Raw genomic sequence first — 26,206 nt, forward strand, 5'->3', positions numbered from 1 at the left:
TGTTGGTTGTTCACAGTCAGTTGTGTCTAAACTCTGGACCAAATACAAACAACATGGGATGGTTGTTAAAGGCAAACATACTGGTAGACCAAGGAAGACATCAAAGCGTCAAGACAGAAAACGTAAAGCAATATGTCTCAAAAATCGAAAATGCACAACAAAACAAATGAGGAACAATGGGAGGAAAGAGTCAACATCTGTGACCGAACTGTAAGAAACCGCCTAAAGGAAATGGGATTTACATACAGAAAACCTAAATGAAAGCCATCATTAACACCTAAACAGAAAAGAACAAGGTTACAACGGGCTAAGGAAAAGCAATCGTGGCCTGTGGATGACTGGATGAAAGTCATATTCAGTGATGAATCTCGAATCTGCATTGGGCAAGGTGATGATGCTGCAACTTTTGTTTGGTACCATTCCAATGAGATTTATAAAGATGACTGCCTGAAGAGAACATCAATTGGAAGGATGTTTGGGGATGATGAAATCATTTTTCAAGATGATAATGCATCTTGCCATACAGCAAAAACTGTGAAAACATTCCTTGCAAAAAGACACATAGGGTCAATGTCATGGCCTGCAAATAGTCCGGATCTTAATCCAATTGAAAATCTTTGGTGAAAGTTGAAGAAAATGGTCCATGACAAGTCTCCAACCTGCAAAGCTGATCTGGCAACAGCAATCAGAGAAAGTTAAAGCCAGATTGATGAAGAGTACTGTTTGTCACTCATTAAGTCCATGCCTCAGAGACTGCAAGCTGTTATAAAAGCCAGAGGTGGTGCAACAAAATACTAGTGATGTGTTGGAGCGTTCTTTTGTTTTTCATGATTCCATAATTTTTTCCTCAGAATTGAGTGATTCCATATTTTTTTTCCCTCTGCTTGGTCTAAAAAAGTAACCATTACTGACTGCCACAATTTTTTTTCCTGATTTCTTACAGTGTTTCTTAAAGCCAGAAAGTTGCCATTTGAAATGACTTTAGTTTTGTGTCATGTCTGTGATCTGCTTTTTTTCTACAAAATCAAACAACTGAATGAACATCCTCCGAGGCCGGTGATTCCATAATTTTTGCCAGGGGTTGTATTTGAAAAGTTTACAGTGTTCTTCTTTGGTTCATTGGTCAGTCACAGATTGTCCAAACTGCACCTTGTTGGAATCTTCATAATCAGACAAATAATGCTGTATATGATTGGAGCAGTTTTAAATGTTAAACCCTCTGTAATCCTTCAGTGACAACCCCCGTTATATATATACATGTCTGGGTAGCACATGGTATTTTACAAAAGCGAAACAAACTTGCCGATTGTATCAAAGTTAACCCAATTCTAATCAGTTAACCTCATTATGTGCTCTTTTAGTCTGGATTTACAAGATGACAGCACATATTGTGTTTGAATAATTGTGTTAACAACCTGGAGGGGATAAACTGAACCATTTATCTATTGATTCATTCATTCATTCACTCACTGCATTTACAGGGCATAGTTCTAGGTTTTGTCAAAGCTGAGGAATAACAGGGGTGATGTGAAACCACAACATTGGTGTATAATAAAAATAAATAAATAAATAAGTAAAGCTTTGAAGGAAATCGTATAAAATCTTCATTTTTACCAAGTTGTGAGGTCATTACTTAAACTTTTAGGCACTGTAAAGTTTTGATTTTAAAAAAAGTAGTATTTAATGGCTTTCATCAATGTGACAAAAAATATAATTATATATTTTTTTTAAATATCCATTCTTTTTACAACACACACACACACACACACACACACACACACACACACACACACACACACACACACACACACACACACACACACACACACACACACACACACACACATACATTCAATTATCAAATTACAAAAAGTCATTAAGATAAGAAGTGATTTCTATGTATGTGTCCAAACAGATCACAAAATGATTGTTAAGAAAACATAAAACACAACCTGATTACTCTTCTGGATTGCAGGAGACCACTGAAAAGAGACTGTTTATTTTACAGGTGAAAAGTGATCACATTTTAAATATTTACACAGTACATTTTATCGAAGTCATAGTGTGTAAGATCAGTTTTTATCTACTTTTTAGTGATTTGCAGATGGGGTTGATGAGGCTTCATTTGGAAATTCAACATGAACATATATTATGCAACAATACAAACACATAAAGTCAATTTAAATTTTTTTGTTTTTTATTTTTATTTTTAGTTGACACCTGATATTTATTATTATTATATACTGTGATATAACAAGGTGCATCAGGTATGTCTAATATATATGTATATTTGTTTTTACATACAAATGTTGTGTTATTAAAACACCTGGTGAAGTATATAAGCTTCCTAAAAACTTATATAATTTGACCTCATTCAACTTGTCATAGTCATTGTGTGTGCATCGTAGAACAAAAATAAAACAGTGGAATACAATCAGCTTCTCTTCCAGCAGAGGTGGAACATACTAATAAATCCACAATTAATAAAACATTCACTCACAAACAGTAATAACAGTGTCTCTCTCTCTCTCTCTCTCTCTCTATATATATATATATGTGTGTGTATATATAAAATTCATCCCTTCAACGTGGTCCAGCTTCAACAATGCTGTCATTCTCATGACCTCCTTCCACTTCTGCATAACCGGCCTGAAAATGGCACTTGTGAAACTTCAGAGAAGGCCAGAAGCTCTGACGCCGCTGAGGAAATCAAAGAAAACATACTTGATGAAACCAACAGCAAAGTTCAGATCTCAACCACAGCTGGGTTCTTGGTTCTTGTGCAGCCTCACCTGCAGGACATAGAGCGGTGATGCAGCAGAGTGGTGGTTGTTGATGTAAAGAGCTAACAGTATGAGAGCCAAGACCAAGACCAGAGCAGCTGATACGCCGGCTATCAGTCCTGTATTCAACCAGCCGTCACTCTGCGCTGAAGACTCCGTCTTCACGTCTGTTGAAAGGATCCATCATCGTAACTACCTCTCATGTTCTCAAAACATTTGTGCTAACAGGAATGACAAACGTTCTGGGAACCAAAAAGAAACCTTCCTTAAAAACATTCCCAGGATGTTAGGTCTAACGTTATCAAAATGTTTGTACTAATGTTAACATCAAATGTTCTGGGAACCAAAAAGAAACCTTCCTTAAAAATATTCCCAGGATGTTAGGTCTAACATTCTCAAAATGTTTGCGCTAACGCTAATGTCAAACATTCTGGGAACCAAAAAGATATTTCCTTAAAAACATTCCCAGGATGTTAGGTCTAACATTCTCAAAACGTTCGTACTAATGTTACTATCAAATGTTCTGGGAACCAAAAAGAAATTTCCTTAAAAACATTCCCAGGATGTTAGGTCTGACATTCTCAAAACGTTTGTGCTAACGTTACTATCAAATGTTCTGGGAACAAAAAAGAAACCTTCCTTAAAAACATTCCCAGGATGTTAGGTCACATGTTCTCAAAATGTTTGTGTTAATATTAATGTCAAATGTTCTGGGAACCAAAAAGAAACTTTCATTAAAAATATTCCCAGGATGTTAGGTCTAACATTCTAAAAATGTTTGCGCTAATGCTAATGTCAAACATTCTGGGAACGAAAAGGAAACATTCCTTAAAAACAGAGTTCTCAAAATGTTTGTGCTAACATTGATGTCATATGTTCTGGGAACCAAAAAGAAACCTTCCTTAAAAACATTCCCAGGATGTTAGGTCTAACATTCTCAAAACGTTTGTGCTAATGTTACTATCAAATGTTCTGGGAAACAAAAAGAAACTTTCCTTAAAACATTCCCGGGACATTAGGTCTAACATTCTCAAAGTGTTTGTGCTAACGTTACACTGAAAAAAGAAAATGTTTGAACCAACTTTAAAAAAAGTGTTACAATTTGTAAAAACCTGAATGAATTAAGTTGTTTGAACTTAAGTTTGTAAGTTAGAGTTGATTTAACTTTCAAACTTAAGTTCAAACAACTTAATTCATTCAGGTTTTTACAGACTGTAACAGTTTTTTAAGTTGGTTCAAACATTCTATTTTTTTCAGTGTACTATCAAACATTTTGGGAACCAAAAAGAACCTTTGCTCAAAAACATTCCCAGGATGTTAGGTCACACGTTCTCAAAAATGTTTGTGTTAACATTAATGTCAAATGTTCTGGGAATCAAAAAGAAACCTTCCTTAAAACATTCCCAGGATGTTAGGTATAACATTCTCAAAATGTATGTGTTAATGTTAATGTCAAATGTTCTGGGAACCAAAAAAAAAAAAAAAAATCTTTCCTTAAAAACATTTCGAGAACTTTACAGCTAACAATCTGATAACATTTGACAAGCATTCTTATAATGTTTTGGGAACTTTATTTTGTTGGCTGAGTGGTAGGTAGGTGGAGTCAGACATTGCCAACTAGAGCCGTCCCATTTTAGCTTAAAACCTGCTTATATTTGCCCACATTACCACATACATGGTTGCCATGGATACCCATGAGCACACAGAGCCTTTGTTGCTAACAATAATGCGAATGAGGTTGCAAAAAAAGTGAGCTTGTCCCTAAAAGACAGTTAAAGAAGACACGTGACCCTCTGAGTGTCCTTTACTTAACAGTAAAATGAAGCTCAAAACCCCAACAGGGGCACAACATAAAGATCGCCGGCCTCACCGTCAATTTTACAGCCAATCCATCGAGGAGACGCAGAGGATATGGCCTCGGCGTCTGGTGTGACAGAGGGGTCTGCGGAGCTGTCAGCCTCACCGCTGGAGTAATCCTCACAGCTGACATCGTTACTCTACCCGTGAACAACAGAGCAGAAGGACACGCTCACATTACCACATGCTTAAATCAACAAGCGCTTACTTTTAACATCCACTGGCACCTTTTCCAAACAGGCGTAGTCCACCCACTCCTGCCTGTGCCTGTCCATACCATCAGAACACCTGCAAACACCAGCCAGATGTTTACCGACAGTCATTCGGTTCACTGTGGTAACGTTTGGACTGGCAGAATAGTAGGATCACCTCTGGAGAACGTTACACCAACTGCAGCCAGATGTTTGGTTGGAAGTCAGGCAGCGCTCACAGTTGTGGTGTTGCAAGCATGCTGTGCCGTGACAGCAAAAGGAGAGAAAAGAGAAAATGCTGATATTATTTTACGAATTCCGCAGGCCGGTGTAGTCACGAATTAAAAATCTTCTCCTCTTTGTGCGGCGTGGACAACAGGTACTCACTCGGCAGTGGAAGGAACTCGAAGGCGGAGTGGTTGGTGATCTTCATTGTGTCTGCCTCAACCCGATGATATTCATAAATCGTTTGTGGTTGAGTATCTGTGTCAGATATTTAATAAAGATCGGATGTTTGGTGGCATCTCATAATGTTAAGGCCACAAGTTTACATACACCTTGGATAAAAAGCTTTTCCACAACTCCACACATTTCAAGGTATCAAAAAATGTGTCAAGTACCGGTAGAATGATTTTTTTTTTTCAATTCAAAATGATGACTGAGACAGATTTGTTTAAACGTTTGTATACTACATGAGATTTTCAGTGCGTTAAAAGTTTACATACACTTTGTTCGTACTAGCTTTTAACTGCTTAACTTGAATCCGTCATTTGTCGGAATTCTGGTCTGTTCCTCCTGACAGGATGGGTGTAAATTGGCCAGGTTTGTGGCCCTCTTTCAAGTTTTGCCAGTTTAATCCACAATTTTTCCACTCAGACAGTTTGCCAAGGTACATTTGGGATGATTGTCCTGCTGGAAGATATCTTGAGGTCTTGCTTGAGAATTTTAAACTGGTGCCGCTTTATTTCATGGAGTGCACATTCACCTTACCAGGAAAACACCTACACAAACCTTTTTCTCCTCTTGAACTGAGAACATTCATCCAAAAGACTTGGTCTAAACTCTAAAAAATGAAGCGCTGTCTCAATGAGAATAAGTGATTTAGGAATTTGCAAAGATTTTTATTAAGTTATTTCAACTTAACTAAAGTTGTTTCAACTTAACTAGAGAAGTATTGCGGTAATTCAGTTGAAAGTTGAAATAACTGAGTTGAAATAACTCTAAAAAGCAATGCAAATTGTTACATAAATTTTTCTCGAAATTTTTAGAGTGTGTGTCTTGGTTAATCTTGATCAACTGCAAACCTTTTTTGACCTTTTGCGACATTATGTTTGTAGCAATTGCAGATCATGGTGATGGAGCACTCGGTTAAAGATTGACAAGGTCAGGGATGGATCTGTGTGTGTGTGGGGGGGGGGGAGTATACACCCCCACCAGCCAAAAAAAGAAAAAAAAGTTTCAAAAAGAAAAACAAATAAAGAAATAAAATGAGAAAGTTTTTAGCTTTGATAATCTAATGTTTGCCATCATTTCTTAGTCATTATCTTCCACTTGAAAAAAAGAATCTATCTCACTGTGCTCAATATGATTTTTTTTTACGCTGTATCATCTGTTCATATACGAGGTCTGTTAGAAAAGTATCCGACCTTATTATTTTTTTAAAAAACCATATGGATTTGAATCTCGTGTGATTGCGTCAGACAAGCTTGAACCCTTGTGCGCATGCGTGAGTTTTTTCATGCCTGTCGGTTGCGTCGTTCGCCTGTGAGCAGGCTTTGAGTGAGGTGTGGTCCACCCCTCTCGTCTATTTTTTATTGCGAATAAATGTCTGAACGATTTGGAGCTTTGCTGCATCAATTTTTTTCCAGAAACTGTGAGAGACCTCCAGGTGGACACCTTTCGAAAATTAATATGGCTTTCAGGGACGATTTTATGGGGATTAAACAGATTAAGGAGTGTTACTGCCGCTTTAAGGACGGCCCATAACTGCTGAGAGCGCGGCGTGCTCCCAGCCCCCATCGACAGGCTGACACCCCGCTGGAACAACCAGATCATTTCCAACGTGAAAGCTTTGTTGATCCGGGACCTTGTCTGACTTTCACAAAAAGGCAGAAGATGTGGACATCAGCACTTTTTCCGGCACATTCCACCATTACAGGAGTTTTTTTCATGGAAAGAAAAGTGGAGGGACGCGCCACGGCTCCGTTCATTACGCGGGACAAAACCACCTCAGTGTTGGTCTCTCAGGACCGCTTTCAGGTGGATTTCAGATGGATTCCGGTTGCTTTCCAGTCGTGTGAATATTCGATTGTAATTGTGCATGAGCTGGACATGCCAGAACATGTCCCGTGAGGCTTCATCACGGCGTTGCTTTGCGCCGAGCGGCTGCACCACGACGCGCGGTGGAGCAGCTTCTCTTTCCATGACAAAAACTCTTGTAACAGTGAAATGTGCCGTTCATTTTTAAACTAGACGCTGTCTTGATCCGGTATGTCATCTGACTAGCACAGGAATTGTGAAAAGACGTGGACATCAGCACTTTTCCGGCACATTAAGACAGACATGCGGAGGAGTTCCGCGTGTCGCGGTGCAGCCGCTCGGCGCAAAGCAACGCCATGATGAAGCCTCACGGGACATGTTCTGGCATGTCCAGCTCATGCACAATCATAATCGGATATTCACACGACTGGAAAGCAACCGGAATCCATCTGAAATCCACCTGAAAGCCGTCCTGTGATACCAACACCGAGGTGGTTTTGTCCCGTGTAATGAATGGCTCCGTGGCGCATCCCTCCGCTTTTCTTTCCATGAAAAAAACTCCTGTAATGGTGGAATGTGCCGGAAAAAGTGCTGATGTCCACGTCTTTTCACAATTCCTGTGCTAGTCAGATGACATACCGGATCAAGACAGCGTCCAGTTTAAAAATGAATGGCACATTTCACTGTTACAGGAGTTTTTGTCATGGAAAGAGAAGCTGCTCCACCGCGCATCGCGGTGCAGCCGCTCGGCACAAAGCAACGCCGTGATGAAGCCTCACGGGACATGTTCTGGCATGTCCAGTTCATGCACAATCACAATCGGATATTCACACGACTGGAAAGCAACCGGAATCCGTCTGAAATCCACCTGAAAGCTGTCCTGAAAGAAAGAAAAAACTCCTGTAACGGTGGAATGTGCCGGAAAAAGTGCTGATGTCCACATCTTCTGCCTTTTTGTGAAAGTCAGATGAGGTCCCGGATCAACAAAGCTTTCACGTTGGAAATGATCTGGTTGTTCCAGCAGGGTGTCAGCCTGTCGATGGGGGCTGGGAGCACGCCATGCTCTCAGCAGTTGTGGGCCGTCCTTTAAAGCGGCAGTAACACCCCGTAATCTGTTTAATCCCCATAAAATCGTCCCTGAAAGCCATATTAATTTTTCGAACGGTGTCCACCTGGAGGTCTCTCACAGTTTCTGGAAAAAAATTGATGCAGCAAAGCTCCAAATCATTCAGACATTTATTCGCAATAAAAAATAGACGAGAGGGGTGGACCACACCTCACTCAAAGCCTGCTCACAGGCAAATGACGCAACCGACAGGCATGAAAAAACTCATGCATGCGCACGAGGGTTCAAGCTTGTCTGACACAATCACACGAGATTCAAATCCATATGGTTTTTTAAAAAAATAATAAGGTCGGATACTTTTCTAACAGACCTCGTAGATAACCTTCTATGATCTTCATGACACTTTTATAGATTAAAGTGTTTTTGGAGATTGCTTGCAAAATCTGTCAAAAATTCACTGGTGATTATGAAAGATATGGTTTACAATACAAATTTATATTTGACCTTGAAACCAGTGACAATATTCATTCCATGAATAGAGCAGGTTGCTGAGTGGATAAAGAGCCTGCCTGCCAATATGTAGACCTGGGTTCGAATCTCATTGTTTCAGTACATCCAGCTGTAAATGGGTAACTGCCTCAGCTGGGGAAGTAACCTGTGTCAGACTGGTGTCCCGTCCAGGGGGAGTAGACTCTGATCTGCTTGATGCTACGGGAGGCCTGTACAGGATTCATTGAATGAGTGGAATCTGTTCAGTGTATTGCCCGAATGTAATGAATTAAACCCCCCACTAAAATTTTATTTTGTGGATCCATCCTTGGATGAGGTCATATTTTCTCTTTGATGCTTACAAATCCTTCATCAGTTCCTTACTTGTGATCCTGAGGTTTTCTGGGAGCTTTGGAAACACAGTTTGTTCCTCCCTGAGTGTTGATTTGAACCACCCGCTGGAATGATGCAAACTCTGTTTTTTATTAGTATGACCTAGGCAGTAGGTCACCCCCTTGAGTCCGGTCTGTTTGACGTTTCTTCCTCAATATCATTAGAGGGAGTTTTTCCTTACCACTGTCGCCTGTGTGCTTATTGCTCTAGGGTTGGTGCTGTATAAATATAAATGAAATGTCCCCTCATTGTTACATTTATATACAAAAGACTGTGCAGACTTCAGTCCTTGTGGTACTTTGAATCATTTGGAGAGTGTTTCTATGAAGCAACCTGACTTGTGGAGATTCCCAGTTGTTCTCTGGATGCCTTGGATAAGTTTATTTGTTTTTTCCCCCATGTTCTTGACCACAAGAAGGCACCAACTTGACAAAGTAGACCCTTAAATGCATCCGCAGGTTCCCCAGATAATCACGATTTATGCCAGTCAATCAGGAGCTTTTAAAAGTAATTACATCGGTTTCTGGAATCTCCTGGAATCTTTCCCCCAGTTTTAAAATGCACATTTGACATAGTGAATAATATTTACAACATAAATTTCTTCAGCTGTGTAAGAGGACATGTATGAACAGCGTTACTGACCGGATGACTGAGGAGAAGGTGACATCACCAAGAACGCATCAGACAAACCTGCCTTGACCGGATGCTCAGATGAACTGATCAAATCTATTGAACGAGGGATCTGTTCAACAGGTATGTAAAGAAAGACAGGCGAGTCTTACTCATAAAACAATTCTAAAAGAATCAGGTTAATCACAGACTAGAGGTGCACCTCACATCTCGGTAGCTGAATGTGATCTTTCCTGTTCTGTAAAGAGCAGCTTGAAAGGTGAATGCCCCGTCTGATTCTTTGCCTTGGAGCCGAACCCGCTCCCACTGAACCACAAACACCTCCCCTACAAATACAGAGGTTCACAACCAAGGTGACCGACCAGACAACTTCACAGACAAAGTCACGTTTATAGGTCAAATTCTGGATTACCGTTGTCCAGGTATTGCACAGTGGATTCTCTAGAGTAGCCAGGGTCAAAATTTGCCATCAGTGGGGCGATGTACTGTGTGGCAGTAAGCATACGGTGAGTAACGTCCCCTGTGAAAATAAACCCTGAAAAGAGACAAGAGGACAAATACTATGTGGTATACGATGACTCATTACCACACTTCAGCATTTGTTACAAAATCAAAAAGTACCTCCTGTTGCGATGGTAATCTGTCTCAGATAATGCCCATAAAAAGGAAAGTCAAAAGACAGGGCAACCCTCTGAAAAGAGACAAGACATTTACTAGATGTATATAGCATTCATTCATTTTCTATACCCGCTTTTTCCAATTAAAGGTCGCAGGGGAGCTGGACCCTATCCCAGCAGTCACAGGGCAAGAGGTGGTGTACACCCTGGAAAGGACGCCAGTCTGTCATAGGACCACATGTAGACAGTCAAACATAAAATGTCAATTTAAAGTTTCCAGTCCACCTAACCTGCATGTCTTTGGAAGTTTGAGCAAGCCAGACCATCTGGAGGGGAACCCACACAAACACAAGGAGAACATACAAACACCACCCCGAAAAGACCAGGTGGGAAGCAAACTCAGGACCTTCTTGCTGTGAGACAACGTTAACCCATGGCAGAGGCTGCAAAGACTCATTCACTTGCACCATTCATTCACTTGTGCTTTATTATGATTGAACCCAGTCAGGGATGAATAACATGGAACATGGCACCATGTGGCCCCATTTCATGCAGCCCTTTAAACATGGAGGCGAGAAAACAAGGTTCCAAAACACAGGTGTTGTAAAGGTTTTGAAAGATTCTTGGACAGTGTTTCAAGTTTGCAATGGCTAATTTACAGTACAGATGAAAAGATTTTGTGTCAGATGAAAAGTTTTTGTGTCATCCCAAGCCATACATTCTATCCAGTCTTTATTTCTGGTTTTAATTACCCATTCTATTTTATATTTAATCCTCTGTTTGCCCACATATTGACCATCATGCAGAGCAGACAAATGTAAATTCAACCACAGCTGTTTGTAATTTTCCACAATCTATCCAGCAGGTGGCAGACACATCTATGGGATATTACATAGGAAAAACTAAGTTGCTTTTTTGATCTGGCACATCAAAGTTAATCATTATGGGTGTAATTAAATTAAATTAAAGAATGCTGGTTGGAGGCTCTTTTCTTTGATGTTAAATTATTTGCATGACACAGGATTCTATAGGCTTAAATACTGAAGTGGTAGCAGCCAAAAACAACACAATGCACCCGCTTGATCTTAAATTACTCAACCCAAGTTTGTGTTTGCTCCAAATTAACATGTTTCCTGACCAGAAACATTTGTTTTGATCTTTGACTTCAATTAAATGGCAGCTCGCTGTATGTCAGGAATCAGTGAGGTTAGAGAGTAGATTTTGGTCTTAAATTACTCAGAAAGCCAAAGTTTCCATTTGCTCCAAATGAACTTTTTCCCCCCAAAACATTATGTCTAATTGTCATCGGTCATGTTTTGGTTCCACTGCTGTGTTTGTCTCCCGTATAGTCACGCTCAGTTATTTCTGATTATTTTCACTCTATTTTAATCTGTGATGTTTTCATTAGTGCTCTTATTCTGGTGAGCCTCTTGTGTTAGTTTTGGCTTCCAGGTTGTTAACCTCCATGGTCATGTCTCTATGCTCCTAATTTGCTCCACTTTCTTAAAATACATTGTGAGAAAGTCTGTGTTGTGAAAGTGTAGGAACACGGACCCACAACAGGGGGCGTAAATGAACGGGCAATGGATAAGCCAAAACAGTAACTATTTAATGTTATGACGTACAATGGAATACAGACAAAATCAATTATACGTTGAGTGACGTGTGGGCAGGCTCGAGGATAGGAGACATCCGTCCAGAAATGAGCCGGATCCCACACGGCTTCCACCACCAATGGATCTGAAGAACACCGGAGCCGCCACATCCTGGGTCCCCAGGTGGCCACCATCTCCAGCTGTCAGACCTGGTACTGCTGGCAGAGAGAACAGAAACAATGCAGGTGAGTGTGAGTTCGCACACTCAGTAATTCTTCAGTCTGTGTCCTGTAAGGAGGGAGAACCTCCACCTCCAATAACACACTCGTACAGCTCCTAGAAAACCACTTATCTGGTTGGGGTGTGAGGCAAAGCCGTCGCAGTCCACACCAAACGCCAAAGCCACAGATAAGGCAACACCACAGGAAAACGGCTGCAAAAGAGTTCAGACTATTATTCAGTTTTAAGTCAGCAGAGAAATTACCTTTAGGGTAGCTGATTTCTCCGCGGGGAGGTGGAGTTGCAGTCCGGCCTTTATGGTGATGGTGTTGAGTAGTGGATGAGCAACAGCTGGTACAGATGATGAGTGACAGCTGTCACTCCTGGTCGCTCCAACGCACTCTCGTGCTTGAAGCCCGCACTTCAAGCAGGGTGCCATCTTGTGGTGGTGGGCCAGCAGTACTTCCTCTTCAGCGGCCCACACAACAGGACCCCCCCCCTCAACGGGCGCCTCCTGGCGCCCCGACCAGGCTTGTCCGGGTGACGGGTGTAGAAGTCGGCCAGGAGGGCCGGGTCCAGGATGAAGCTCCTCTTCACCCAGGAGCGCTCTTCGGGTCCATAACCCTCCCAGTCCACCAGATACTGGAACCCCCGGCCCTTTCGACGGATGTCCAGGAGCCAGCGTACTGTCCACGCGGGCTCCCCGTCGATGATCCGGGCAGGAGGCGGCGCTGGTCCAGGGGCACACAGTGGTGAGGTATGGCAGGGCTTGAGTCTTGACACATGAAAAACGGGGTGTATCCGCAGTGAAGCTGGCAGCTTCAGCTTCACTGCGGCCGGAATGAGGACTTTGAGTATGGTAAAAGGTCCTATGAACCTGTCCTTTAGCTTCTGGGATTCCACCTGCAGGGGGATGTCCTTTGTGGATAGCCAAACCTCCTGCCCGGGCAGGTATGCAGGGGCCGGGGAACACCGGCGGTCTGCATGGGCCTTGGCCCTAGTCCAGGCTTTGAGCAGGGCAGAGCGGGCGGTACGCCACACCCGACGGAACCTCCTCAGATGGGCCTGGACTGAGGGCACCCTGACCTCTCCCTCCACCAGCGGGAACAATGGGGGCTGGTACCCCAAACACACCTCAAACGGGGAGAGGCCGGTAGCAGATGATACTTGACTATTGTGAGCGGACTCGATCCAGGCCAGATGGTTGCTCCAGGCCGTCGGGTGCGCGGAGGTCACGCAGCGGAGGGCCTGCTCCAAATCCTGGTTCGCCCGCTCTGCCTGTCCGTTCGTCTGAGGATGGTACCCGGACGAGAGACTTACGGTGGCCCCCAGTTCCCTGCAGAAACTCCTCCAGACTTGAGAGGAGAACTGAGGACCACGATCCGAGACGATGTCCAATGGAATCAATCAATCAATCAATCAATCAATTTTTTTATATAGCGCCAAATCACAACAAACAGTTGCCCCAAGGCGCTTTATATTGTAAGGCAAGGCCATACAATAATTATGTAAACCCCAACGGTCAAAACGACCCCCTGTGAGCAAGCACTTGGCTACAGTGGGAAGGAAAAACTCCCTTTTAACAGGAGAAACCTCCAGCAGAACCAGGCTCAGGGAGGGGCAGTCTTCTGCTGGGACTGGTTGGGGCTGAGGGAGAGAGCCAGGAAAAAGACATGCTGTGGAGGGGAGCAGAGATCGATCACTAATGATTAAATGCAGAGTGGTGCATACAGAGCAAAAAGAGAAAGAAACAGTGCATCATGGGAACCCCCCAGCAGTCTACGTCTATAGCAGCATAACTAAGGGATGGTTCAGGGTCACCTGATCCAGCCCTAACTATAAGCTTTAGCAAAAAGGAAAGTTTTAAGCCTAATCTTAAAAGTAGAGAGGGTGTCTGTCTCCCTGATCTGAATTGGGAGCTGGTTCCACAGGAGAGGAGCCTGAAAGCTGAAGGCTCTGCCTCCCATTCTACTCTTACAAACCCTAGGAACTACAAGTAAGCCTGCAGTCTGAGAGCGAAGCGCTCTATTGGGGTGATATGGTACTACGAGGTCCCTAAGATAAGATGGGACCTGATTATTCAAACCTTATAAGTAAGAAGAAGAATTTTAAATTCTATTCTAGAATTAACAGGAAGCCAATGAAGAGAGGCCAATATGGGTGAGATATGCTCTCTCCTTCTAGTCCCCGTCAGCACTCTAGCTGCAGCATTTTTGAATTAACTGAAGGCTTTTTAGGGAACTTTTAGGACAACCTGATAATAATGAATTACAATAGTCCAGCCTAGAGGAAATAAATGCATGAATTAGTTTTTTCAGCATCACTCTGAGACAAGACCTTTCTGATTTTAGAGATATTGCGTAAATGCAAAAAAGCAGTCCTACATATTTGTTTAATATGCGCCTTGAATGACATATCCTGATCAAAAATGACTCCAAGATTTCTCACAGTATTACTAGAGGTCAGGGTAATGCCATCCACAGTAAGGATCTGGTTAGACATCATGTTTCTAAGATTTGTGGGGCCAAGTACAATAACTTCAGTTTTATCTGAGTTTAAAAGCAGGAAATTAGAGGTCATCCATGTCTTTATGTCTGTAACACAATCCTGCAGTTTAGCTAATTGGTGTGTGTCCTCTGGCTTCATGGATAGATAAAGCTGGGTATCATCTGCGTAACAATGAAAATTTAAGCAATACCGTCTAATAATACTGCCTAAGGGAAGCATGTATAAAGTGAATAAAATTGGTCCTAGCACAGAACCTTGTGGAACTCCATAATTAACTTTAGTCTGTGAAGAAGATTCCCCATTTACATGAACAAATTGTAATCTATTAGACAAATATGATTCAAACCACCGCAGCGCAGTGCCTTTAATACCTATGGCATGCTCTAATCTCTGTAATAAAATTTTATGGTCAACAGTATCAAAAGCAGCACTGAGGTCTAACAGAACAAGCACAGAGATGAGTCCACTGTCTGAGGCCATAAGAAGATCATTTGTAACCTTCACTAATGCTGTTTCTGTACTATGATGAATTCTAAAACCTGACTGAAACTCTTCAAATAGACCATTCCTCTGCAGATGATCAGTTAGCTGTTTTACAACTACCCTTTCAAGAATTTTTGAGAGAAAGGAAGGTTGGAGATTGGCCTATAATTAGCTAAGATAGCTGGGTCAAGTGATGGCTTTTTAAGTAATGGTTTAATTACTGCCACCTTAAAAGCCTGTGGTACATAGCCAACTAACAAAGATAGATTGATCATATTTAAGATCGAAGCATTAAATAATGGTAGGGCTTCCTTGAGCAGCCTGGTAGGAATGGGGTCTAATAAACATGTTGATGGTTTGGATGAAGTAACTAATGAAAATAACTCAGACAGAACAATCGGAGAGAAAGAGTCTAACCAAATACCGGCATCACTGAAAGCAGCCAAAGATAACGATACGTCTTTGGGATGGTTATGAGTAATTTTTTCTCTAATAGTTAAAATTTTGTTAGCAAAGAAAGTCATGAAGTCATTACTAGTTAAAGTTAATGGAATACTCAACTCAATAGAGCTCTGACTCTTTGTCAGCCTGGCTACAGTGCTGAAAAGAAACCTGGGGTTGTTCTTATTTTCTTCAATTAGTGATGAGTAGAAAGATGTCCTAGCTTTATGGAGGGCTTTTTTTATAGAGCAACAGACTCTTTTTCCAGGCTAAGTGAAGATCTTCTAAGTTAGTGAGACGCCATTTCCTCTCCAACTTACGGGTTATCTGCTTTAAGCTACGAGTTTGTGAGTTATACCACGGAGTCAGGCACTTCTGATTCAAAGCTCTCTTTTTCAGAGGACCTACAGCATCCAAAGTTGTCTTCAATGAGGATGTAAAACTATTGACGAGATACTCTATCTCACTTACAGAGTTTAGGTAGCTACTCTGCACTGTGTTGGTATATGGCATTAGAGAACATAAAGAAGGAATCATATCCTTAAACCTAGTTACAGCGCTTTCTGAAAGACTTCTAGTGTAATGAAACTTATTCCCCACTGCTGGGTAGTCCATCAGAGTAAATGTAAATGTTATTAAGAAATGATCAGACAGAAGGGAGTTTTCAGGGAATACTGTTAAGTCTTCTATTTCCATACCATAAGTCAGAACAAGATCTAAGATATGATTAAAGTGGTGGGTGGACTCATTTACTTTTTGAGCAAAGCCAATAGAGTCTAATAATAGATTAAATGCAGTGTTGAGGCTGTCATTCTCAGCATCTGTGTGGATGTTAAAATCGCCCACTATAATTATCTTATCTGAGCTAAGCACTAAGTCAGACAAAAGGTCTGAAAATTCACAGAGAAACTCACAGTAACTACCAGGTGGACGATAGATAATAACAAATAAAACTGGTTTTTGGGACTTCCAATTTGGATGGACAAGACTAAGAGTCAAGCTTTCAAATGAATTAAAGCTCTGTCTGGGTTTTTGATTAATTAATAAGCTGGAATGGAAGATTGCTGCTAATCCTCCGCCCCGGCCCGTGCTACGAGCATTCTGACAGTTAGTGTGACTCGGGGGTGTTGACTCATTTAAACTAACATATTCATCCTGCTGTAACCAGGTTTCTGTAAGGCAGAATAAATCAATATGTTGATCAATTATTATATCATTTACCAACAGGGACTTAGAAGAGAGAGACCTAATGTTTAATAGACCACATTTAACTGTTTTAGTCTGTGGTGCAGTTGAAGGTGCTATATTATTTTTTCTTTTTGAATTTTTATGCTTAAATAGATTTTTGCTGGTTATTGGTAGTCTGGGAGCAGGCACCGTCTCTACGGGGATGGGGTAATGAGGGGATGGTAGGGGGAGAGAAGCTGCAGAGAGGTGTGTAAGACTACAACTCTGCTTCCTGGTCCCAACCCTGGATAGTCACGGTTTGGAGGATTTAAGAAAATTGGCCAGATTTCTAGAAATGAGAGCTGCTCCATCCAAAGTGGGATGGATGCCGTCTCTCCTAACAAGACCAGGTTTTCCCCAGAAGCTTTGCCAATTATCTATGAAGCCCACCTCATTTTTTGGACACCACTCAGACAGCCAGCAATTCAAGGAGAACATGCGGCTAAACATGTCACTCCCGGTCTGATTGGGGAGGGGCCCAGAGGAAAACTACAGAGTCCGACATTGTTTTTTGCAAAGTTACACACCGATTAATGTTAATTTTAGTGACCTCCGATTGGCGTAACCGGGTGTCATTACTGCCGACGTGAATTACAATCTTACCAAATTTACGCTTAGCCTTAGCCAGCAGTTTCAAATTTCCTTCAATGTCGCCTGCTCTGGCCCCCGGAAGACAATTGACTATGGTTGCTGGTGTCGCTAACTTCACATTTCGCAAAACAGAGTCGCCAATAACCAGAGTTGATCCTCGGCGGGTGTGTCGTCGAGTGGGGAAAAACGGTTAGAGATGTGAATGGGTTGGCGGTGTACACAGGGCTTCTGTTTAGAACTACACTTCCTCCTCACAGTCACCCAGTCAGCCTGCTTTCCCGGCTGCTCGGGATCTGCCAGGGGGTAACTAACGGCGGCTAAGCTACCTTGGTCCGCACCGACTACAGAGGCCTGGCTAGCTGTAGAATTTTCCACGGTGCGGAGCCGAGTCTCCAATTCGCCCAGCCTGGCCTCCAAAGCTACGAATAAGCTACACTTATTACAAGTACCGTTACTGCTAAAGGAGGCCGAGGAATAACTAAACATTTCACACCCAGAGCAGAAAAGTGCGGGAGAGACAGGAGAAGCCGCCATGCTAAATCGGCTAAGAGCTAGTAGCTACGCTAAGCTAGCGGATTCCTAAAAACACGCAAAGTGAATAATGTGTAAATAATTTAGAGGTGATTCAGCAGAGGGAGTGCTTTAGTTAAGGCACGTAAAGATTACACTGGGAAACAAATCGTAATCTAGATAACTAGATCAATCTAACTGCGCAGATTAAACAGCTAACAGATGCAGCAAAACACCGCTGTGCTCCGGAACAGGAAGTGATACAATGCAGATGCGCGACGTGGTGGACCAGGAGGTCTGCAGTCTCCTGGGCCGTCGGGAGCTTCGGGAGGGCCACGAAGTGGGCCGCCTTGGAGAGCCGGTCCACTATCGCGAAGATGGTGGTCATGCCCTGGGACGGCGGGAGGCCCGTGACGAAGTCCAGGCCGATGTGAGACCAGGGGCGATGAGGCACGGGCAAAGGCTGGAGGAGGCCTGGGGCCTTATGATGGTCAGCCTTGCCCCTGGCGCAGGTGGTGCAGGCCTGGACGTATTCCCGGACGTCGGCTTCCAGAGACGCCCACCAGAAGCGCTGCCTTACCACTGCCATGGTTCTTCGCACCCCTAGATGACAGGAGAGCTTGGAACCGTGACAGAAGTCTAGGACTGCAGCCCTGGCCTCTGGTGGGACATACAACTTGTTCTTCGGACCGGTTCCCGGGTCCGGGTTCCATGTCAGGGCCTCCCGGACGGTCTTCTCCACGTCCCAGGTGAGGGTGGCCACGACAGTGGACTCTGGGATGATGGTTTCCGTCGGGTCTGACAGCTCGGTCCTGACTTCCTCCTCGTGCACCCGGGACAGGGCATCAGATCGTTGGTTCTTCGTCCCGGGGCGATATGTGATCTGAAAGTCAAAACGCCCGAAGAACAGTGACCAGCGGGCTTGCCTGGGGTTCAGACGCTTGGCGGTCCGAATGTACTCCAGGTTCCGATGGTCCGTGAAAACTGTAAATGGTACCGAAGCTCCCTCCAACAGGTGTCTCCACTCCTCCAGAGCCCCCTTCACTGCAAGAAGTTCCTGATTGCAGATGTCATAGTTCCTTTCAGCCGGGGTCAACCTGCGGGAAAATTAGGCACATGGGTGGAGAACCTTGTCGGACTCCCCGCTCTGGGATAGCACGGCTCCTATCCCTGAGTCAGAGGCATCCACTTCGACTATAAACTGGTGTTTTGGATCGGGCTGCACCAGAACTGGTGCAGTCGAGAACCGGCGTTTCAACTCCCTAAATGCGGCTTCGCACCGATCCGACCAGGTGAAGGGGACTTTAGTGGAGGTTAGGGCTGTCAGGGGGCTAACTACCTGACTGTAGCCCTTGATGAACCTCCGGTAAAAATTCGCAAAACCGAGGAACTGTTGCAGTTTCCTTCGGTTTGTTGGTTGGGGCCAGTCTCTCACCGCCGCAACCTTGGCCGGATCAGGGGCGACAGAGTTGGAGGAGATTATGAACCCCAGGAAGGACAAAGAAGTGCGGTGGAACTCGCACTTCTCGCCCTTCACAAACAGCCGGTTCTCCAACAACCGCTGCAGGACCTGACGTACATGCTGGACATGGGTCTCAGGATCCGGGGAGAAGATGAGTATATCGTCTAGATATACGAAGACAAACCGATGCAGGAAGTCCCGCAAGACGTCATTAACCAAGGCCTGGAACGTCGCGGGCGCATTGGTGAGGCCGAACGGCATGACCAGGTACTCAAAGTGACCTAATGGGGTGTTAAATGCCATCTTCCACTCGTCTCCCTCCCGGATCCGAACCAGGTGATAAGCATTCCTGAGATCCAGTTTAGTGAAAATTTGGGCTCCATGCAAGGGCGTGAACACTGAATCCAACAGCGGTAATGGGTATCGGTTGCGAACCGTGATCTCGTTCAGCCCTCTGTAATCAATGCATGGACAGAGTCTGCCGTCCTTCTTGCCCACAAAAAATAAACCAGCACCCATCGGGGAGGTGGAGTTTCGGATCAACCCGGCAGCTAACGAGTCCCGGATGTAGGTCTCCATTGATTCGCGTTCCAGACGTGAGAGGTTGTACAGCCTGCTGGACGGGTACTCAGCGCCCGGTATCAAATCAATGGCACAATCATACGGACGGTGCGGGGGCAGCGTGAGTGCCAGATCCTTGCTGAAGACGTCAGCAAGGTCATAGTACTCGGCTGGCACCGCCGCCAGATTGGGGGGGACTAAAACCTCCTCCTTAGCTGTCACACCGGGTGGAACCGAGGATCCTAAACACTCCCGGTGGCAGGTTTCACTCCACTGAACCACAACCCCAGACGGCCAATCAATCCGGGGATTGTGTTTTATCACCCATGGAAAACCCAAAATCACTCGTGAGGTAGAAGGTGTTACATAAAACACAATCTCCTCCCTGTGATTACCAGACACCACCAATGTCACTGGCTGTGTCTGGAGTGTGATTAGTGGAAGAAGGGTGCCATCTAGTGCCCGCACCGACAATGGTGACGGTAAGGCCACTAGAGGGAGCCCAACCTCCTTTGCCCATCTGCTATCCAGCAGATTCCCCTCCGACCCCGTGTCCACCAGTGCTGGGGCGTGAAGGGTTAGATCCCCACTCAGGATCGTGACTGGGATGCGTGCAGATTTTCGGGGTCTCCCCGCGTGGGTATTGTGACCCACCCTTAGCCCAGTATCTAAGGACGAGTGCTGCTGTATTGACCATTTGGGGCATTTTTTCTGTGTGTGCTCGGTTGAGCTGCAGAGAAAACACTCCCCACGAACCAGCCTCCTTTGTTTCTGATCTGATCGCCGTTTGGCCCTGCTCGTCTCTCTAACAATGTCAGCAGGGGGAGCTGTCGTCACGTGGAGTGCCCTGGCTGTGGAGCATGGGGAAGACGGCTCCCTTTCAGACCCGGGAGGAAGAGGGACGGCTTGTGCCTGACCACGCCCTTCGTCTCGCTCCCGTCGGTGTTCTGTTAATCGGTTGTCTAACCGTATAACCAGGTCGATAAGTCCGTCTAAATCCCGCGGCTCGTCCTTCGCCACCAGGTGCTCCTTAAGGACCAGAGACAGTCCGTTTACGAAGGCGGCGTGGAGCGCAACAGCATTCCAGCCGGCTCGCGCTGCCGCGATGCGGAAGTTGACTGCATACTTCGTTGCGCTCCGACACCCCTGTCTTATCGACAGCAGCACGCTTGAAGTGGTCTCGCCTCTATGAGGGTGGTCGAACACCTGTCGGAACTCCCTCACAAACCCAGCATATGTCATTAGGAGCCGTGAATTCTGCTCCCAGAGCGCCGTAGCCCAGGCGCGTGCCTCTCCTCGAAGCAAATTTATAATGTAAGCCACCCGGCTAGCGTCTGACGCGTACATGACGGGACGCTGTGAAAAGACGAGCAAGCACTGCATCAAGAAGTCCGCGCATGTCTCGACACAGCCTCCGTACGGCTCCGGAGGGCTTATGTATGCTTCAGGGGAAGGTGGGGGGGTTCATTGAACGACCAGTGGAATGTCTGTTTCTGGCATTCGGTCAGCAGGAGGAGGTGTTGCAGCAGCGCCCTGAGCATGCGCTTCCACCTGGGCGGTGAGAGCCTCCATCCTTCGATTGAGAATAATGCTCTGCTCGGTAACTAAGTCCAACCGAGCAGTAAAAGCGGTTAAGATGTGCTGCAGCTCACCTAACACGCTTCCTGCTGGCGCCTGTGCACCTCGTTCTTCCATTGGCTGTTCAAGCGATGGTTGACGCCCCTCGGGATCCATGACGCTGGCCGAGAAATCCTGTTGTGAAAGTGTAGGAACACGGACCCACAACAGGGGGCGTAAATGAACGGGCAATGGATAAGCCAAAACAGTAACAATTTAATGTTATGACGTGCACAACGGAATACAGACAAAACAGGTTTGGAAAAACAGTCAATTATACGTTGAGTGACGTGTGGGCAGGCTCGAGGATAGGAGACGTCCGTCCAGAAATGAGTCGGATCCCACACGGCTTCCACCACCAACGGATCTGAAGAACACCGGAGCCGCCAAGTCCTGGGTCCCCAGGTGGCCACCGTCTCCAGCTGTCAGACCTGGTACTGCTGGCAGAGAGAACAGAAACAATGCAGGTGAGTGTGAGTTTGCACACTCAGTAATTCTTCAGTCTGTGTCCTGTAAGGAGGGAGAACCTCCACCTCCAATAACACACTCGTACAGCTCCTGGAAAACCACTTATCTGGTTGGGGTGTGAGGTGAAGCCGTCGCAGTCCACACCAAACGCCAAAGCCACAGATAAGGCAACACCACAGGAAAACGGCTGCAAAAGAGTTCAGACTATTATTCAGTTTTAAGTCAGCAGAGAAATTACCTTTAGGGTAGCTGATTTCTCCGTGGGGAGGTGGAGTTGCAGTCCGGCCTTTATGGTGATGGTGTTGAGTAGTGGATGAGTGACAGCTGGTACAGATGATGAGTGACAGCTGTCACTCCCAGTCGCTCCGACGCCCTCTCGTGCTTGAAGCCCGCACTTCAAGCAGGGCGCCATCTTGTGGTGGTGGGCCAGCAGTACCTCCTCTTCAGCGGCCCACACAACAGTCTCCTCCTTGCCAGATTGTAATATGTTCTGTCCTGCTCTCTAGCGTTCATGTTACAGTGTTTGACTGCATGTTTCTGATTCTTGCTGTCATTTTGGACTTCTCCTTTTGACTGCTGTTTCTGCTCTTGTTCCAGTGTTACTGATCTCCCCTTATTGACTCTTGCTGTCTTTCCAGATGCCTGATTTTTGTCTGCCCCTTTGAACTCTATGGTATCAACATTCCTGGACTTTGAACCATTTTGTGTTTTGAACAATCCTACTACTAAATGCCTCAAAAGACTGTTGCTGTATATGAAACATGGTTTTCAAACAGTGACTAGCTCTAGATTATTCTCTTGCATTTCCCCTCAAACAAACTGAGTTAGCATTAGACTCATTATTGTGTACTGGACCTGAGCCTGTGTATAGACCATCCTGTCTGTCATGTTTTGCTGCTATACTCTACTTAATATTAACTGGACAATAAAACCTGTTCAAACCATTTATCATTGTGGTTCTCTACAATGGGGTCTTTGCCTTGCCCTTGAGTCACTACAAAAATTCCTGTTTTGATGTTTAACCCAGATGGATGCCAGCAAAATAGTTCTATGGAAGAAATAAGTTTAACAGAATGTAAAGAATCACAGTTGCAGTAAACCAGTTTATGGTTATGTGGTGGACAAGCAATTAGTGTGCTTGTTTTCAGAGTAAAATGTTTTTGGTTCCACCCTGGGCATCCGGCGTAAAACTTGTGCCAGATCAACATGCGGATCCATAACTGATCTGATGTGGTGATTGTTTTCTATGTTGGGAATAATTAAACAATAAACTCAAAATTACAACATGCAGTAGTAAATGTTAGGTTAAGCCAGGTTTGGGAACATGCTCTGGTGCCATGTATCTCTGCATCCACCACACTATAGAACTGCCTTGGGTCCTGGATGGCAACCAGCCAGACAGACCACCAGTCCATCTCAACCTTACAAAAATAGCCGTTGGCCAAGTGATACATGGGTGGACCCTTTGCCTTTCACAGTTTACTGGGGTTTTCAACACTGAGGCACCTGTGTACTAGATTATGCTCAGGGAAACATCCAAAATGTCTTAACTGTCATTGCCTCACAATGTAAGTAGCCTTTTCTGAGTCTACCTAAGTAACAGCGTCTTTGACACAAAATCATTCTAACAACACCTGAAGATCCTCAGAGGAGACCATGTACTAAAGACATGCACTCAGCCTCATGTTTGCAGCCAAGTCTCACAATCATACAGTAAGACAGGAAGCACCTGGACCCAAACGACTTGAATCTCTGCAAATTTGACACTTTTCCTCCAAACAGTTTGCTTCTGTCTGTTGGCTCCAGGAAGTCACTGAAAGCCTAGATCTGAGTCCAATCCAGGACCATGTCAAACCCAAACAGTCCAACTCTTCACCCAGGTTCTCAAGTACTGCAATCAGAACATCCAGTGATTCCAGTGTCTTCTTCTTTGTCTTTCGGCTGTTCCCGTTAGGAGTCGCCACAGCAGATCAATCATTTCCATCTCACCCTGTCCTCTGTAACTTCCTCTGTCACACCAACCACCTGCATGTCCTCCCTCAGCACATCCATAAACCTCCTCTTTGGCCTCCCTCTTCTCCTCCTGCCTGGTGGCTCCATCCTCAGCATCCTTCTCCCTATATACCCTGGGTCTCTCCTCTGCACATGTCCAAACCATCTCAATCTCGCCTCTCTGACTTTGTCTCCAAATCGTCCCACCTGAGCTGTCTCTCTGATATGTTCATTCTGCCTCCTGTCTTTTTGTTAGTGCCACCGTCTCTAAACCGTACAACATAGATGGTGTCACTACTGTCCGGTAAACTTTCCCCTTCACTCTTGCTGATATTCTTCGGAGAGATTCCAGTGTCTGGTTAAAATATTTTTTTATACATAACCTGTGAAGTCAGTGAGGGAGGTAATGTATTTTGGAGTACGTGTGACTCACCGCAGCCTGTTTGTGAGTATTGGATAAAATGCCATGGACTCTAACTTGGCCGTGTCGGGTGTCACTCATGTCTACCCAGAGTTCATGTGTGCGCTGGTCATTGGGACCAAAGCTACGCCATGTATAGTACCTGCCAGAATCCTCCTTTTGAACAGAAAAACACAGAGAAAGGCATAAAAAAACTGTTTTTGGATAGAATACTTTAGGTTGTAAGGTTCTAACTGAGTTCATGTCAGTCTGGACTCTGGAATTTATTCATACGTTGCCATCTTTTTGATCAAGTGAGTGGAAAAGACTACATTTTGCTTTCCAGGAGAGGGTAGTGTTAGACTCCAGTGGAAACAAATCTGACATACAAAAGCCAAAAACGTAATAAATGCCACAAACCATCACACAGGGCCATTGTGGCACGGCACTCACCACAACACGTGTCATATTGTCAGGCAGGGTGTTGATGGCTACCTCTCCACCCACGACGGCCCTGTTGATCCGAGAATACCCTGAAGATGACGTCGGATGACCTCTTGGTAACTTCTCAGACTGTTTTGAGGTCACTATCTGTCCATTGTCTGTCCAAGAAATAAGGTGTATATTAAGTTAAATAACATGTTGTCCTGATCAGGTGCTGCAGACGTATCTTCTGGGAGCGTTGAAACATTTTGTAATCCCATTTCAACATGAAAAGAGAGCAAAAGGAACCTTTTGGCCCTGGCAGCAGCGTTCACGGCAACATGTGAAGTGCCAGTTTTCTTCAGGATGTTTACAGTACTCAGTCAGCCATAAAAAAAAATTACAGTTTGCTGTAGAAAGTGTTAGTCTCAGCCGTGTCAGGTAAAACTATTGTTTAATATAGACAAAACCACTGGAAATAACTTCCACAGATGTTTGAAAGAAGCTGTCAAATCCTACAAACACTGTAACCGTCACTGGAAAACCAGCTGAGGGAGGGAGGTGTTTTTATCCATTTATGACGGGTCTTTCTTTACAGACACGTGTTGAAAACCACAGAATGAAAGCTACTTTATAGCTGATGTTGGGATTTTTTTTTAATTTTATTTTTATTTTAGCACCACGTTATAACTTTCTTTGAAGTGGGGAAAAGGAACATCTGATGTATGTTTATAGCAGGACTTCAATGTGGACTTGGACATCTCTGTCCGTAAGACATTCTGGGTTCTGAGCTCTAACAGTTATTACTGAGAATCTGATGAAGGCAGTTGCTGCAGGAGAAGTTATTACGTCCACCAACAACGTGATAAAATCATCGGCGTTTATTTGTCTGTCTGACTGTTAGCAGGAATACATCAAAACTACTTCATGGATTTTGATTAAATTTTCCCCACAGACACATATTAGGCCATGAAAGACTCCATTAAATTTTGGAGGTGATCCGGATCTGGATCCAGATTCTGGATCAAGATTTCACTTTATATACGCTTTGAGGGATTACTTCAAAACTACTTCATGGACTCTCACCAAATTTGCACCACAGACAGATATTAGGCCATGGAAGTCTCCACTGAATTTTGAAGGTAGTCCAGATCTGGATTGGCAGGCATTAGAAATCTCAGATTGTGTTCTTTGTGTAACAGTTTGCAGAGGTGCCAATCATTTCACAATCTGAGACACTTTAAGCTCCACCACAATTACTGGTATTGCAGAATGGTCCCCCCCTAAAAATTGGTCCACTCTGCCTCCCACTGTGCATGCATCATTTCGGACCACAGCAGCACGTCTGAGACAGTCTCTTCATCCAAAGAGATCAAATGGATTAATGGGATTATTCACCATCAGATGACAAGGTAAAACCACTT

The 26,206-nt window shown here is 44.4% G+C and overlaps 1 protein-coding gene across 1 annotated transcript in view; it reads right to left on the minus strand.

Annotated features, from left to right (window-relative positions):
- Positions 1 to 2,332: 2,332 nt before the first annotated feature.
- LOC117528617 (plexin domain-containing protein 1-like) overlaps positions 2,333 to 26,206 on the minus strand; it is a 51,424-nt gene continuing 27,550 nt past the window's right edge. The window contains exons 3-14 of the mRNA XM_034191239.1: positions 24,813 to 24,961; positions 24,393 to 24,536; positions 10,290 to 10,359; positions 10,081 to 10,203; positions 9,876 to 9,994; positions 9,681 to 9,780; positions 5,219 to 5,314; positions 5,010 to 5,091; positions 4,868 to 4,928; positions 4,654 to 4,780; positions 2,793 to 2,950; positions 2,333 to 2,700 (exon numbers count right to left, since the gene is read on the minus strand). Of these exons, the coding sequence (XP_034047130.1) occupies positions 2,584 to 2,700; positions 2,793 to 2,950; positions 4,654 to 4,780; positions 4,868 to 4,928; positions 5,010 to 5,091; positions 5,219 to 5,314; positions 9,681 to 9,780; positions 9,876 to 9,994; positions 10,081 to 10,203; positions 10,290 to 10,359; positions 24,393 to 24,536; positions 24,813 to 24,961 (1,346 nt within the window). The 3' untranslated portion in view covers positions 2,333 to 2,583. The remainder of the gene's footprint in view (positions 2,701 to 2,792; positions 2,951 to 4,653; positions 4,781 to 4,867; positions 4,929 to 5,009; positions 5,092 to 5,218; positions 5,315 to 9,680; positions 9,781 to 9,875; positions 9,995 to 10,080; positions 10,204 to 10,289; positions 10,360 to 24,392; positions 24,537 to 24,812; positions 24,962 to 26,206) is intronic.

Source organism: Thalassophryne amazonica, chromosome 16, assembly GCF_902500255.1.
Source record: "Thalassophryne amazonica chromosome 16, fThaAma1.1, whole genome shotgun sequence".
Classification (NCBI taxonomy): Eukaryota; Metazoa; Chordata; class Actinopteri; order Batrachoidiformes; family Batrachoididae; genus Thalassophryne; species Thalassophryne amazonica.